At 50.1% G+C, this 13,386-nt stretch overlaps 3 protein-coding genes across 3 annotated transcripts; 2 read left to right on the top strand and 1 right to left on the bottom strand.

The window, feature by feature from the left end:
* Positions 1–159: 159 nt before the first annotated feature.
* On the top strand, positions 160–1,025 carry Aspvir_000968 (sugar O-acetyltransferase; the record flags this gene model as incomplete). The annotated part of the gene is made up of 3 exons (XM_043266099.1): positions 160–329; positions 472–868; positions 948–1,025. The coding sequence occupies 3 exons, from the start codon at positions 160–162 to the stop codon at positions 1,023–1,025; spliced, it is 645 nt and encodes a 214-aa protein (XP_043122034.1).
* Positions 1,026–2,588: 1,563 nt separating this feature from the next.
* Positions 2,589–10,922, top strand: Aspvir_000967 (putative ubiquitin C-terminal hydrolase; the record flags this gene model as incomplete). The annotated part of the gene is made up of 13 exons (XM_043266098.1): positions 2,589–3,228; positions 3,302–3,455; positions 3,545–6,281; positions 6,350–6,511; positions 6,565–6,715; positions 6,772–7,367; positions 7,419–7,522; positions 7,580–7,776; positions 7,846–8,409; positions 8,470–8,521; positions 8,578–10,655; positions 10,726–10,782; positions 10,837–10,922. 13 exons carry the CDS (start codon positions 2,589–2,591, stop codon positions 10,920–10,922), a joined length of 7,578 nt encoding a protein of 2,525 aa, XP_043122033.1.
* Positions 10,923–11,644: 722 nt separating this feature from the next.
* On the bottom strand, positions 11,645–13,124 carry Aspvir_000966 (putative transcription factor TFIIE complex alpha subunit; the record flags this gene model as incomplete). Its single annotated transcript, XM_043266097.1, has 3 exons — positions 11,645–12,776; positions 12,851–12,946; positions 13,030–13,124. 3 exons carry the CDS (start codon positions 13,122–13,124, stop codon positions 11,645–11,647), a joined length of 1,323 nt encoding a protein of 440 aa, XP_043122032.1.
* Positions 13,125–13,386: the final 262 nt, after the last annotated feature.

The raw sequence follows: 13,386 nt of genomic DNA, 5'->3' as shown, positions 1-13,386 counted from the left end.
GTGGTTATGGGAGGGTTAATGATTAGCCTAACTTTAGGATTGTCCCCAAGCTATTGTTGTCACTTCCCCACTCGACCACAATATGACGCTTCAATCGTTGGAGTCGAACATTGTCTACCAACAAAGAACACGGTTTCTATAGATCCATATCTCCGTAATATGACTTTCACCGGAATGCCATCCGAGAAAGAGAAGATGCTCCGAGGGGAGCTCTACTATGCCTTCACTCCGGACCTGATAGCTGCTAGGACTCGCTGTAAACATGCCTGTCAGCGATTCAACAATGCAGGCGATGTATCCCGCCGGCGACAAATCGAGCTTTGGAAAGAGTAAGTGATATTAAAAAGATTCTCAAATGTGAATGGCACCGAGTACAATCCTGAAGATGGTCTCATAACACGGACAATTTACCTTGAGATGTGGGAGCAGCATGATCTCCTTACTCACTGAACTCCAGCTGATAGTTGATAGCATCGTCGATGACAAGACCCCTCTTCCACCTCCAAAACAGGACCCCGCCGAAGACGATGCTCTTCTATCACGGGAGCCATGGATCGAGGCACCGATCCGGATTGACTACGGGTTCAACGTGCGGCTAGGAGAAGGCGTGTTCATCAACTTCAACTGTGTCATCATCGATACTTGCCTTGTCACTATTGGGGCACGAACGATACTAGGTCCGAACGTCAGTCTATATAGCGGAACTCATCCGCTGGACCCCGCGCTGCGCAATGGAACTGAGGGTCCAGAGCTGGGAAAAGAAATCCATATCGGCGAGGATTGCTGGTTGGCCGGAGACGTGATCGTCCTTCCGGGGGTTACGATTGGGAGGGGAGCGACGATCGGGGCGGGGAGCGTAGTAACTAAGGTATGTCTCCAGTCATAGCAGCTGTGGTCATTTTGTCCTTTTGTCCTTTTGTTCTTGTGACTGATAATGATGGTGGTAGGATGTTCCTGCTTTCCATCTTGCTGCTGGGAATCCAGCTAGGATCATTCGGAAGATTGAGACATCGATGACCGAGTAATGGCACCTATACAAACCTCGGCGTACGTTTCCAAAGTGCATACCTCTCAGTCCTAATGTATGCTAGCATTCTTGTACAAGTCCAAAGTAGCACAAACGCTTCCGTGCGAGGCCCAGATGAGCATCGCAGAAAACAAGACTCAACGGCATGGAAGTAATCAAGGAATTAGTAAACTGAGTAGATTGGTCAAACTTCTAATAGAGATGAAAAGCTGGGCACACTAGAAGTCCATAATAGAAGGCTGGGAAGCTTCTGTGGGGACCAGGAGATTTAGGTTTGGACGAGCATCAGACGAAGATCCTTCCGTGCCTTTCTACAATGGATTCAAATATCTGCCGATGAATCATCAAGCGGCAGTATGTCTCAGACATCATCAAAACTTACTCTTTACTGGCAGAGCTGCGATTATCCGAGCACGCCAATATCTTCTCAGCCTCAGGCACCTTACAATTCCAGATGGTTGGCGGGTTGATCGGCTAATGCAAAGCGTGATAGTCGCATTCTAAATGAATTAAGCTAGATGTGATGCTGTACATGCACGTTACGATGTCCATCATGAGAATCAGTAAGGGGTATGTATAAACGTAATAATAATGATCCTTCGATGTTGACTTCTGAAAAGTCCTCTCAGTACCTTCGCGGCAACCAGGATCTTTTGTATTATACAAGGCTGTAATTGCGATGCGACTTAGTACTAAAAATTTAAGGGCGCTAATTGCAGTGAGAAGTAGATAGTATTATACCTAGTATTCAGAAGAGCATCTTCAGAGGGGCAGGAAACAAGGTAGCTTATTCACCTGCCAGGCGGGGGATTGCAGAATACCTTTCCGTACTCTGTACTTTATTTAGTGTTGTCCTTCTCATAGTACCTTACTGAGAGGCCTTGACTACACCTAGGTACTCCGTAGTACTTTCATACTATGTTGCAGAAAAGATGTTTTAATAATAATAATACATAGGTAGAGTCTTCCTTCCAGGAAAAATGCTTCTCTAAAGGAGGAGCTGTATCAAGGGTTTCTTCTCCACCCAGCCTCACACTCACCTAGACTAGGTACTAGGCTCCATGAGTTCATAGCCTACCAGCGCTTGAATCACACCGTTGACCCACTGGGCCTTCTCCACCACAACGTCAGAGCTGCCTGCTCTTAATTCTAAGGTAGGTTTAATTCTTCTTTCAGCTCTCCAAGCCAAGTCCAAGCTTTTTGATTTGGTGGTGTTTGCTTTGGTTTGTGCTCTCCTCTCCGCCAAACTTGTGATTATTATCATCATCGTCTCACTGATTAAAGTGATAGCTGCCTATCTCAACTTTTTTGTTCTATCTGGTGGTTATCTATGTACCTTTCTGCTTTTCACTCTCTACATAATAATCCATTGACATACCCCCCTTTGCTTCGCACACATACTCTCTCACACACTCTCTTTTCTGTCTTATCACCCCATACACAGAGAGAAATTATTGTCTTATCTGTTTGTGGGTAGATATCAACTTGTCAACCATTACTACATCCTTCTATTATACCTCAAATTTCCCTCACACTTCGATCAGAAGGTAGAGAAAATGTCATGGCAGCTGCCCCGCTAGATAGCTCTAGCACCCCGCCTGACGCTACTCTATCCACCGATTCGACGCGTCCACACGGCCATTCCATGGAAGATCTCGATCCCCAATCCACCCGGAAACGTCCGCGTCTCGACAGTGGAAGCGGTGTTGTTGAGTCGTTGTCGATAGACGAAGCTGCCATTTCTCGAATGTCCAAGCCGACGCCGGCTGCTCCTGCCACGCCCACGCCCGGAACGCCTGATCACGACGTCCCTGCGTCGACTGCCCCCGCCAGCAGAGTGACCATCAATGTGAAATCTCCCACCTCCGATACCATGGCGACAGATTCCTTAGACACTACCGCCGAGCATCCTGGCGCCGGTCCGCCTACTGCTGCCCTAGCCGCTGATTCCCCCAAAGTCGTCTCGATATCGTCGACGCCTGCACAGAGTCCGGAGATTGAGGTGGCCGACTTGGAAGACATGGATCAGGACCCCAACACTTCGACGTGGAGAACGCTCGGGGAAGCTATGCGGGACCCTGCCACACCAGAGGTAGTGCAGCTCCAAGGTCAGCCTCCTTTGAGTGAGACCTTTCCCAAGCTTCGAGAGGCCGATGACCTACGGGAAAACTTGGAGGGGATTGGTGCAATCATCGAGAAAGGTATGCAAGGTGTATTTGATAATTTGGGCGCGTTTTTGAAGCTGCTCGGGACTAACGGAGCTTGGCTGGGCAGGAAGTCAACATGATGTCGGTGTTTTCTTGGCCGTGAAGCACTGGTTCGATGAGATTGCACAGAGCTTGGATCAATTTACTGATGAAACTTACGTGGATGACCGAATCTTCTGGGAAGATTTACCCTTGCTGGTGGAGTCATTGCTTCGCAGAGGGTAAGCAGTCCTCTTGAAACATTAGAAGTCGGTGATTACGACGAGGCGGCAGAGCTTTTCTTTTGCTGACGATCATTCACCCATTATAGGCAGCCTCTGGAGCCTGACGATGGTCAAGGAATCTGGTCTTGCTTGGAGGAATTCCTTATCAACTTTGCTTTGCTTGGCTTTCGTCTGGTGCGCTTGGATATACTAACCTTGACGCAACTGGCCGAAAACACAGATATGCAAGCCGTGGATCTTATGTCAAGGGCATACTTGCAAGCGTTGGGCTGGATATTACAATTACACGGCATTCCCTTCTATCGCGCCATGGAACGCGCCCACGGTTCCGAGATCGTTGATCTTGTCGTTCAGCTCAATATTCGAATTGCGTTCCTCCCAATCGGTACGATCCACCTGCTATCAGAGTATGCTGATTGCCTCCTGGCTCTTGTTTCTAGACCTCAATGGTCGCAGCTCTCTTCTTCCTTGGTGCACACCCTCACTATCGTGCACAACATCATGGACTCCGGGGTCGAGCAATGGAAGATCCGCGAGGAAGAAAGTATCGCTGAATCTGTGTCTCTCCCTCTTTTTCTGAAACAGGTCTATCAGTTCGCTCGGGACATTGATGGGATGTATCAGGTTCACATCGCTAAGAAGTCACCCTGGGTCACAAGCGACGCGAGTGAGTCGATCCTTCGGTGCATCTCGGGTATCTATCTTGCCGTCAGCCGCGATACAAGTTTCACATCGCAGGTCGCCGAAGACCTCTTGATCGAGCTCCCTGAGCATATCTCTCAAGATGAACGTGCCTGGATAATTTATTATGCTTGGAGGTTTGCCGTACTGCAGAAGCATATCAAGGATGGCCGCATGGAGTTGAGGGTTCATGGTATAGAGACCATGCAAGCGGATCTCGTCAACGTATGGCGGCAATATATCCAAAACAATCCCGCAGGCACTGAGCACCCGCTTGTGCGATTCCTCGTCGGCTTCCTGAGGGAGAATGGAATCGTCGATTACATTGTCGGCGTTGATTCGCACCCTCAGCTCATTAGTAGAAGTGGAAATGTCGTCGGCTTCCTGATAGTTACCTCTACTTACGGCGACATAGACACGGATACAATCTGGAAGACGGTGACAGAGTCACAAGATCCCCGGACGGTATCCGAAGTACTTGGGATGCTTACCAGGACATTCCACATGCATTCAGCATTGTCCTCAGCATTAATCTATCTGTGCTCCAAGCTTCTCGAGCTACCCCTGTCTCGGTTTGACGCACGGATGGTGGAGTTCTGTGAGCAACTTCTCTATCAGGTCCGTGAAAAACAGGGCGAGAGAAATCGACACGACTTGCTGGACGCATCACATGTGGATGTTGTTCCTCTGCGTTTGTGCGTGCGTCTCATTCGCGAGAGTGCTGCATTTGATGAGTTCTCGGTAGAGCACAAGGCTTTCTTGCAGAGATTTGCGAGCTCGCAGCTGAGCTCGTTTATAAGTGTCGGGCTGAGTGAAAGTGATAAAATGGAGACGTACGAACGCTGCATTCAGGATATTGCTGAAATGAACCAGTTTACTGTCGGCAGCATTCAGGCCTTGAACGCTCTCCTTCCCGGGTACGATACGCAGGAGATACGCAAGCTTGCCACAGATTTTGATCTTCCGGCCCTGGCCATTGCCGAAATGGTTGACACAGTGGACATGAAGCAGACGGACTTTGGCGACTCCTTTTCGAAGACCGGATTCATATCCAGGATTCAACTACTTGCCCGCATTATTGACAAAGTCCCTGATTCTATCACAGCGGACCTGGCTGATGTCCTGTGGGAAAAGGTGCTCGTGTCCAAAACACTGGTGGAACAAGGCCGCCGAGCTGTGTGGGACATGTTGTGCGAACTCATGAGACGCAGCTCAAAACGCAATCCATTCATTGAACGGTGTATCCAAGAATACCTTCCAAAATTGTCTCCTAATGACTACTCCCCCGAATTGCTCGCATTCGCAAAGCAAGCGGTCAATTACGAGGTCCGATTCACTCCGCCGCCCACCGCTAAAGAGAATGAGGTCGTTTCAATTCCCGGGCTGGACCGTATCTGGAATTTCATTCTCACGGCTCCACCCGGCTCAATCGAAACGGACGCCACAAATTTTGCGATCGAGGTCTACCTTGATCACTCAGTGATCAACCGCTCTCCGCGATCGGCTGTTGAAGCAACTCATATTGCTTTGGTGGATCGTTGTGTTGAACAGCTCAAGTCTGCCGCGGCTCATTTGAAGCCATCCATTGGCGACACCGCCAATGGGACTGACGAGTCAATGGCAAGCGACCTCAGCGGAAGTGAAAGTCGAGCCGACGCAATACGGTTCAGTCGTTCACTGCTCTTTCTTCGTCAGTTTCTCCAGGGGCTACGGACTAGGCCTCAATATAGCCCGCCGCAGAATTCACCCCCGAACTTGCCTGATCATCCGGTGAAGGGTGAGCTGATTGAAATTCGGTATCAAACATTCAACGGAAGTGCTCAAAGTAAATTTCGATCGTTACGAATTGGAGACCAGGCTACCGCAGCTGAGTTAGTTGAAAAACTCGAGCAGCTCACGGGGTTCTCGAAGTTTAGTACCATTACAGGTGGCCGACGACTGGATCTTCTGGAGAAACCTGATCTCACAATACGTGAGCTGAAGATCGGGTCTGGACTGCTCCTAATCCGGAAGAATGCTGACAGCCGCGAGGTGGCCTCGACTGGTAGACGCCCGTCACTTACCCCGGTAGATTCCGAGGTACTCAAGCATTTTGATGACCTTTATGACCTTCTCAATCTTGAGGACCACCTGGCTCGAGAGGTGAGTATTATTTTTTGGCCTTGCGTGCGTTTCATTTTCGATTCCGTTGCTTACTCCGGCTATCGCAGATCTATGACTTTCTCGTTGTCTTTCCGCCTCAAGAAAGGGTAGTTGAATTAGTCAAATCTTTGCAAAAGACTGAGGAAGACATCTTCCCAGCGGACAAACCGTATTGCCTGCTTTATTCTGCAAATACCCTTTCGAGTTGCTTGAGAGAAGAAGCATTAGAGGTTGTTCCAATCCCCGACCTCGCCCACTGTGGACTGTGCTGATATCATCGCAGTCGGCTCCAGATCAGGCATTTGTTTCTCACAGCATCCGTGTCGTTGTTGCTGCCCTGACACGCCCAGAGGCGCCTGAATCATTGCCAGAGTCTCCGACGAAAGTTCAGATCGCCGCCAGCCTTGTTGAATGCCTTCTTCACGCTCTCATGGGTAAGCTGTCTTGGCCATTGTCTACCTTGCACTCGTCAGTGCTGACCGCTGCATAGTGAAACCACCTGTAGCCGCCGACTCTCTGACAATCACAAATTCAGCCCAGCTTGTGCAACGATTGGAAAAATTAATTGAGATCGGACGGGGAATGCCGTCGACTTGCCTGTTGGGTACCCGAGTTCAGAGATTGGTTTATAACTGCTTTGCCGTGCTCACTGAGGGTTCCTTGCGCGATCACAAATTCTGGGAAGTCATCAAGCAACAGGCACAGTTAGACTGCCTCCTTGTATCCCTCCTTTTGGATGAGAGTCGACAACCTATTCGCAGAGAGATAATCGAACATATCGCCGTCGCCTGCAGCCCGTCCAAGCTGGTCAGGAAACCAACAAAAGCGGTCGATGGCGAAATGCAAGATGCATCGGACACGATGGCCTCCGAGAACCCGGTCAGAGTTGATATGTTAGCAACTATCTGGGATGCTTTTGTGAAGATCATGCCGCAGACTCTGGAGCATGCCGAACAGTCCCAGGAATTTTTCGACATCGCTCACCTGGTGTTCCAATCCGTCGCGGAGCAATCGCCTAAGGACCTCATATATGGCGAGTATCTCAAGCAGTGGAGCAGTGTCATGCTAGGTCATAAGACACAAGAGGTCAGTGATAGTCCCGTCATGTATCCGCTCTCCTCACTAACTCTTGGGAAGTTCGTTGGACGTGAGCCCGTGGATCACCTTATTCTGGGATTCTGTCGTCTTTTGAGATCGTGCCTGGATTTAGCTGATTCGAGCAATACTGGGGTAGACTCCTTGTAAGTTGGCTGAATCAAATGCTCGGTTTCCGACCCTCACTAACCCCCCTCTTATAGCGACCTTGCTGAGAAGCTCATTGACAATTACCTTTTCCCCAACCTATCTGAGGAATCGGACAACCTCATCATTCCGCAGATTCCGGTCATGCACACTCAGACCCGCCAAGAGCTCTATGGCATCCTCAGTCTATTGTGCAAATATTCTGAGGATTACTGCACGGTAGTCGATTGTGTCAAAGAGCTGATCCCTGGAGGTACCAATTCCAGTCCTGGCACGTGCCGTCTGGCTATTGTGATACTGATCAACTGTTGCGATCTGGCAGATTATACATACTCCTCCAGCTGGTGTTTTGATCGGCACAAGATGATTCGTGCTCCCGAAGGTTATGCGGGACTCAAGAATCTTTCCAACACCTGCTATCTGAACTCTCTTCTAACCCAACTGTTTATGAACGTTCAATTCCGCGATTTCATGCTGCAACTCCACCTTTCAGACCCGGATGCTTCCCAGAGGTTACTTGCTGAAACGAAGAAGCTCTTTGCCTACATGCAAGAAACCTGGCTCAGGAACGTTGATCCTCAAGGACTGGTAGATAACATCCGAACTTACGACAACGAACCAATTGATGTAACGATTCAAATGGACGTTGACGAATTCTATAACCTGCTGTTTGACAGATGGGAGGCCCAGATCACGGGCACCGAGGACAAAAAGAAGTTTCGGTCTTTCTACGGCGGCCAGCTGGTCCAGCAAATCAAGTCCAAGGAATGCCCTCACATCTCCGAGCGTCTGGAGCCTTTCTCCGCCATCCAATGCGAGATTAAGGGCAAGATCAGTCTCGAGGAGAGTCTGCAAGCCTATGTCGAAGGAGAGATAATGCAAGGAGGTAAGCGACTTCGAGAGAGAAAGGTTGTGGGTTTGCCGCCATTCTGACTATCCTTGCTAGATAACAAATACTCTTGCACATCCTGTGGGCGGCATGTCGACGCCGTTAAGAGGTAGGCTGCGATTGGCGTTCCGCAGTAGCACAACTAACGCTGACTTCTCCGTTTAGGGCCTGCTTGAAGGAAGTGCCGGACAACCTAATTTTCCACCTTAAGCGCTTCGACTTTGACATGATCACAATGATGCGGAGCAAAATCAATGATGAATTCCGCTTTCCTGAGCACATTGATATGAGCCCATTCAAAGTCGAATATCTTTCTGACCAGAACTCGGATGTCCAAGAGGACGTCTTCAAACTCGTCGGGGTCCTGGTTCACAGCGGAACAGCTGAGTCAGGGCACTACTACTCATATATTCGGGAGAGGCCCAATGCTGGAGGAAGAGGCTCTTGGGTGGAATTCAATGATTCGGACGTAAGCAGGTTCGACCCATCCAAGATTGCAGATCAGTGTTTCGGCGGTTACAATGACTCGGTCCACTCGGCGGCCGTGAACCAAGTGCGATACAACAAGGTCTGGAACGCTTACATGCTCTTCTACCAACGTATCTCGAGTATGGAGTCGGAAAAACTGCTGTACAAGCCTTCCAAGGCCGACCATCCAGTGCATGTGTCCTTACCGGTTCCGCTAGCAAACCATATTGCGATGGAGAACGAGCTCTTTATACGAACATACTGTCTTATGGATCCATATCATGCCTTGTTTGTCCGACATCTCCTCTCACGACTCCATGATAAGGAGATCACGAACAAGAGACCTAAACTGGATCAGGATGTGGTCTTCATCGCATTAGATACCCTAGAACAACTGATCGCGAGAACCAGGGAGCCTCTGGGTCTCGATGTGCTCGTCTCGGAGCTTGTGGGTGTGATCAATGAGTTGCCAAAGGGAGCTCAAAGAGTGCTCGAGTGGGTGGTGGAGCGATCAGCAGGTATTCGCAATCTGGTACTGAGAAGTCCTCATGCGTCTGTCCGGGACAGTACGATCAAGATCATTACGCGCGCGCTCGAAAGGCTTCAAGAGCTCCGTGAGGAGGCACACCTTGACAACCGTGCGAAGGAGAAATGGCACATGCGATACCTTGATGGATTCGAGAATGTTGTTGCCACTCTAGATGGGCTATGGCCCGTCCTCCATACTACCAGCCGTTCATGGGACGATTACTTCGCATTTCTTCTGTCTCTTGCCAACCTGGGAAGCTATGAGACTGAGACGATCTTGAATAGCGGGTTTCTACTCAAATGCCTGGAAATTGTGTGGCTCGATCGAGAAGACTCAAAAAGGTTGAAGCGTCAATATCTGTCTTACTTCAGACTTCTCGAGAAGGGCAGGAAATTCTCGCACAGGAGACTCATGGATCTTTTGGCATTTCTGCTGACAAAGGTTGATCTCACCGTGGCCCCAACCTCGGATGATGAGCGACGCTCTTTACCGAATGGCAAGTTTTCACTTACGATCACAGAAAATGTGTTCGTTCGTTCCCTCGGGAGGGATCACGAGCTATCACTGCTGAAGAAAATTCTTCAACCAAATCATAATCCTCACGCTTCTATGGCTATTGTCGGTCTTTTGCTGGACTCGGAACCTGAAGCTGGTCTAATGGATCCGCTGTGCAAGGTTTTAGAAGATGGCCTCAGGGTTGAACCGGCTGAGCTCTGTGCACCGTTTCTAGAGGCGACTCTGGTTCTTTGCCAAAGGAGCCCTGACGAGAACAGAATCATTACACTCATTGACTTTGTTGCCAAGGGCATTGAGTCAATCAACGATAGTGGCGGTAGAGAGCATCTCGCATTCTTTACAAGCTTGCTGACAAGTCGAAACGAACGCCTTGGCCTAGAGAAGAATTGGTTTCTGGCGCAGACTGTGGACAAAATACCTGACTGGGCTCCGACTCTACTCGTCTTTTCTGACAAGACAGTCAGGAATACCACTTTGGCGCTTCTACACCAGATACTCTTCAGCGCAGAAGCAGAAGACATGGGCCCTGATTGGCAGTCACGTCATGCCGAGATCGCAAAGGAACTCGTGCGCAACAGTGTTGAGAAGCTAAGAAAGACTTTTTTGACTGGGCCTGCCAACAATGTGGAAGCAAGGGTGATCGAGAGCGTCAAAGCCGTCATAGATCATTGTTTGGTTACGTATTTTGATGACAGCGAAGAGGATCAAGAGGTTGTCCGTCAGGCACAAGGTTCGTTTGCCCCCGATTCCGTACCTACATTGCCCCTCTACCCTGGTCGTTGCTAACCATTTACTTGTAGCCGTTAGCGCAGCCATCGATGAGCTATCTGTGAATATGCCAGAAGAACTGGCTTCCGGTATGCTAGACTTTTCTCCTTGCTCCCCTATCAACGTCTAATCCTTGATGACAGTGTCTGATTTACCATCTCCAGATGAATGGGAAGAGAATTCCATGCTGCCGAGCGATTCGGAGATGGGAATGGCAGGTTCACCGTGAGCGGACCGGCGACGGACTTGATGAAACGCTGTGATTGAATCACATACGAGTGACGATTTTATGAGCAAGTTCTACATCGGACTTGCAGATCCTGCATTTGTCGGCGTTTGCTTTCCAGCCTAACAAACGCGAGCAGACGTGTGCCGTTGGCTGTTTGGCTTTTGTTTCGGGCGACCTTGGTTGGAGTTGGGCACTTATCTGTGACCTTTTTCTCCCTTATCCTTCAGCTTCCCGAACTTGCGTTACATGATGGGTGATTATTCCTTGAGATATCGCAATGACGAGGTTACATGTCGAGCGCGTTCAGGCGTCTTTGGTTGTTGTACCGACCTACTATACACCGTTTCTGATGCGGAAGGTCTGATGCTGTGAACAGATGAAGCAATGGTCTCAGTTGCTACGATTATAAAAAAAGTTTTAGAGGAATGGACTAGAGCTATGGAATGTTCTTTCAATCGACATCTATGTTATGGGCGACTGACTTTTCTTTTCATGCGGAAACTATTGTACAGACTATTGTAAGGATCCTTCGCAATGGATGCAAGAATCTACACCCTACGGAAGCAGTAATATCCAGCCAACAGTAGTCAACGACCGAGTGAAAGTGGATTAGGCTTTGCAAATCCTAGTCGCTTTCATAGACTCCCTTCTGCAAGTACCTGATCGCAAGCGCCCGCGCTCGTGATCCGTAAGAACTAGTGGGAGACGGGCAAGTGTCTGCCTCAGACATCCTCAAACTCTTCCTCATCCTCGTCAGACTCCTCCTTTTTCACATCAGGCTCGAGTTTGATCTTCTTCGCTACCGGTCCCTCGTCGGCGGGGGTATTTGGCGTGCCTACAGCGGTCTGAGGCGCACTTGTTCCGGAATCCGTGTCGAACTCGCGCTTGATACCGACCGGGGCAGAGGTGGGAGCACTGGTAGGCCCGCCGGTGACTGCTGGAGAAGCGGTGTCGCTAGCGGAAACACCGCCGACGTCTTCGAATTCCTCGTCGAATTCGTCATCTGAATCGTCCTCGTCGGCGCTGCTGGCGTCGCGTTGAGCCTGCAGGGCTTTCTCTCGTTCCATCTCGGCGTAGTATGCGGCGACCTTGTCGTCCAAGTCCTCGATCTTGGGTTTGCGGTCTTCTTCCTCCTTGATTTCGGATTTGATGGCGCCGTCTGTCTCGGACTTGATGTAGCTGACGTTGCCGGCGGTGGTGGAGACGGTCGAGTGTGTGTGCCAGACGGGAAGGGCGTTTTGCTTCTCGAGGGCGGCCTTGCGCGCGGCTTCTTCCGCTTGCTCGGCGGCGCTCTTCTCCTCGGTGGAGGTGAGGGAGATTTCCAGCGCGGTGGCGTCGGTCTTGAGGTTGCCGCGGACGGCCTCTTGCTGTTTCGAGGGGACGACGATGGCGGCTCTGGTTGGGTGTGTTTGTTGGTTGCGGACGACGTCGACCTTGTGCTGCCATGCAGTCTCGAAGTCGTTGGGGGGGATCTCGACCGAGTCGATCTGCTTGAGCAGTTTCAGCATGTTATCGAGCTGGGCCATGAGCTTGCTGTTCTTCTCGTGTCCCGTGCGATCGATTCCCTCGGCTCCTTTGACGTCCTCCGTTCGCTCAAGGATGGCGCCGCAGTTTTGGCATTCGAAGCCCTCGTCCGAATACAGGCTCAGAACATCCAGCTCCGTCCATTCTGCGCCGCACCGCAGGCATACGTATTCCTTCCTTTCCTCGCTTGGTGTGTATTGAGCTTTGATTGTCGAGGTCAATTTCGAGACCTTGAACTTGATTGCGTCGACGACGGGATGTAACGGGATATAGTAGTATTCACGGTTGACAGGCCGGGTTGACCCATCTCGAATCTCGGCTCGTGTGCTTCTGCACGGGGGAAAAGTCAATCATGTCAGCTTGTTTGCAGGTCCAATTAGTCTGGTACTGCAAGCGAGCCATACACCGCGATCAAACGATCTTCGCGCAACTTGGCGCAAAGTTTCCGCAGGTCCTTCTGCTGCATCCCGAGGAGGAAAGCAAGATCTTCCGCATGGAGTCTACGTCAGATAAAATGAGATGAATGTCAGCCATGTATACCTAGGCTTCTGACACTCGTAAAGCCCTCGGAAAATAAACATACACCGAGTGGATGGAGAGCGCATCGACTATGAGAATCTGGCGAGTCTCATAGAAAGCCCGGACCACGGTCCGGATGAGAGTATTGGCAAGATCCATCCCAGAGGAGATTGAGATTTATCGCGTAAATACGGTAAACCTGTAATTACCTCGCGGATCTCGAAGCAAACACGAAGGGGAGCGGCGCAAAGATTCTTGATGTCACCGACGAGAGCTTTAACGAAAGACGAGGAACATTCTTTTCCGTCCAGACAGCCGGAAGAGGCCAGATCAGGTTCAAGGGAGGGAAAAAGAGATGCAACAGCCTGGGCGCAGCCTTAATACAACGGAACTGCAGAACAGGGACAAAGGAGCGTGGTAG

The sequence above is a fragment of the Aspergillus viridinutans genome, assembly GCF_018404265.1.
Source record: "Aspergillus viridinutans IFM 47045 DNA, scaffold_1, whole genome shotgun sequence".
Classification (NCBI taxonomy): Eukaryota; Fungi; Ascomycota; class Eurotiomycetes; order Eurotiales; family Aspergillaceae; genus Aspergillus; species Aspergillus viridinutans.
The sequence above is the reverse complement of the archived record's forward strand: the minus strand, read 5'-3'. Positions and strand labels throughout refer to the sequence as shown.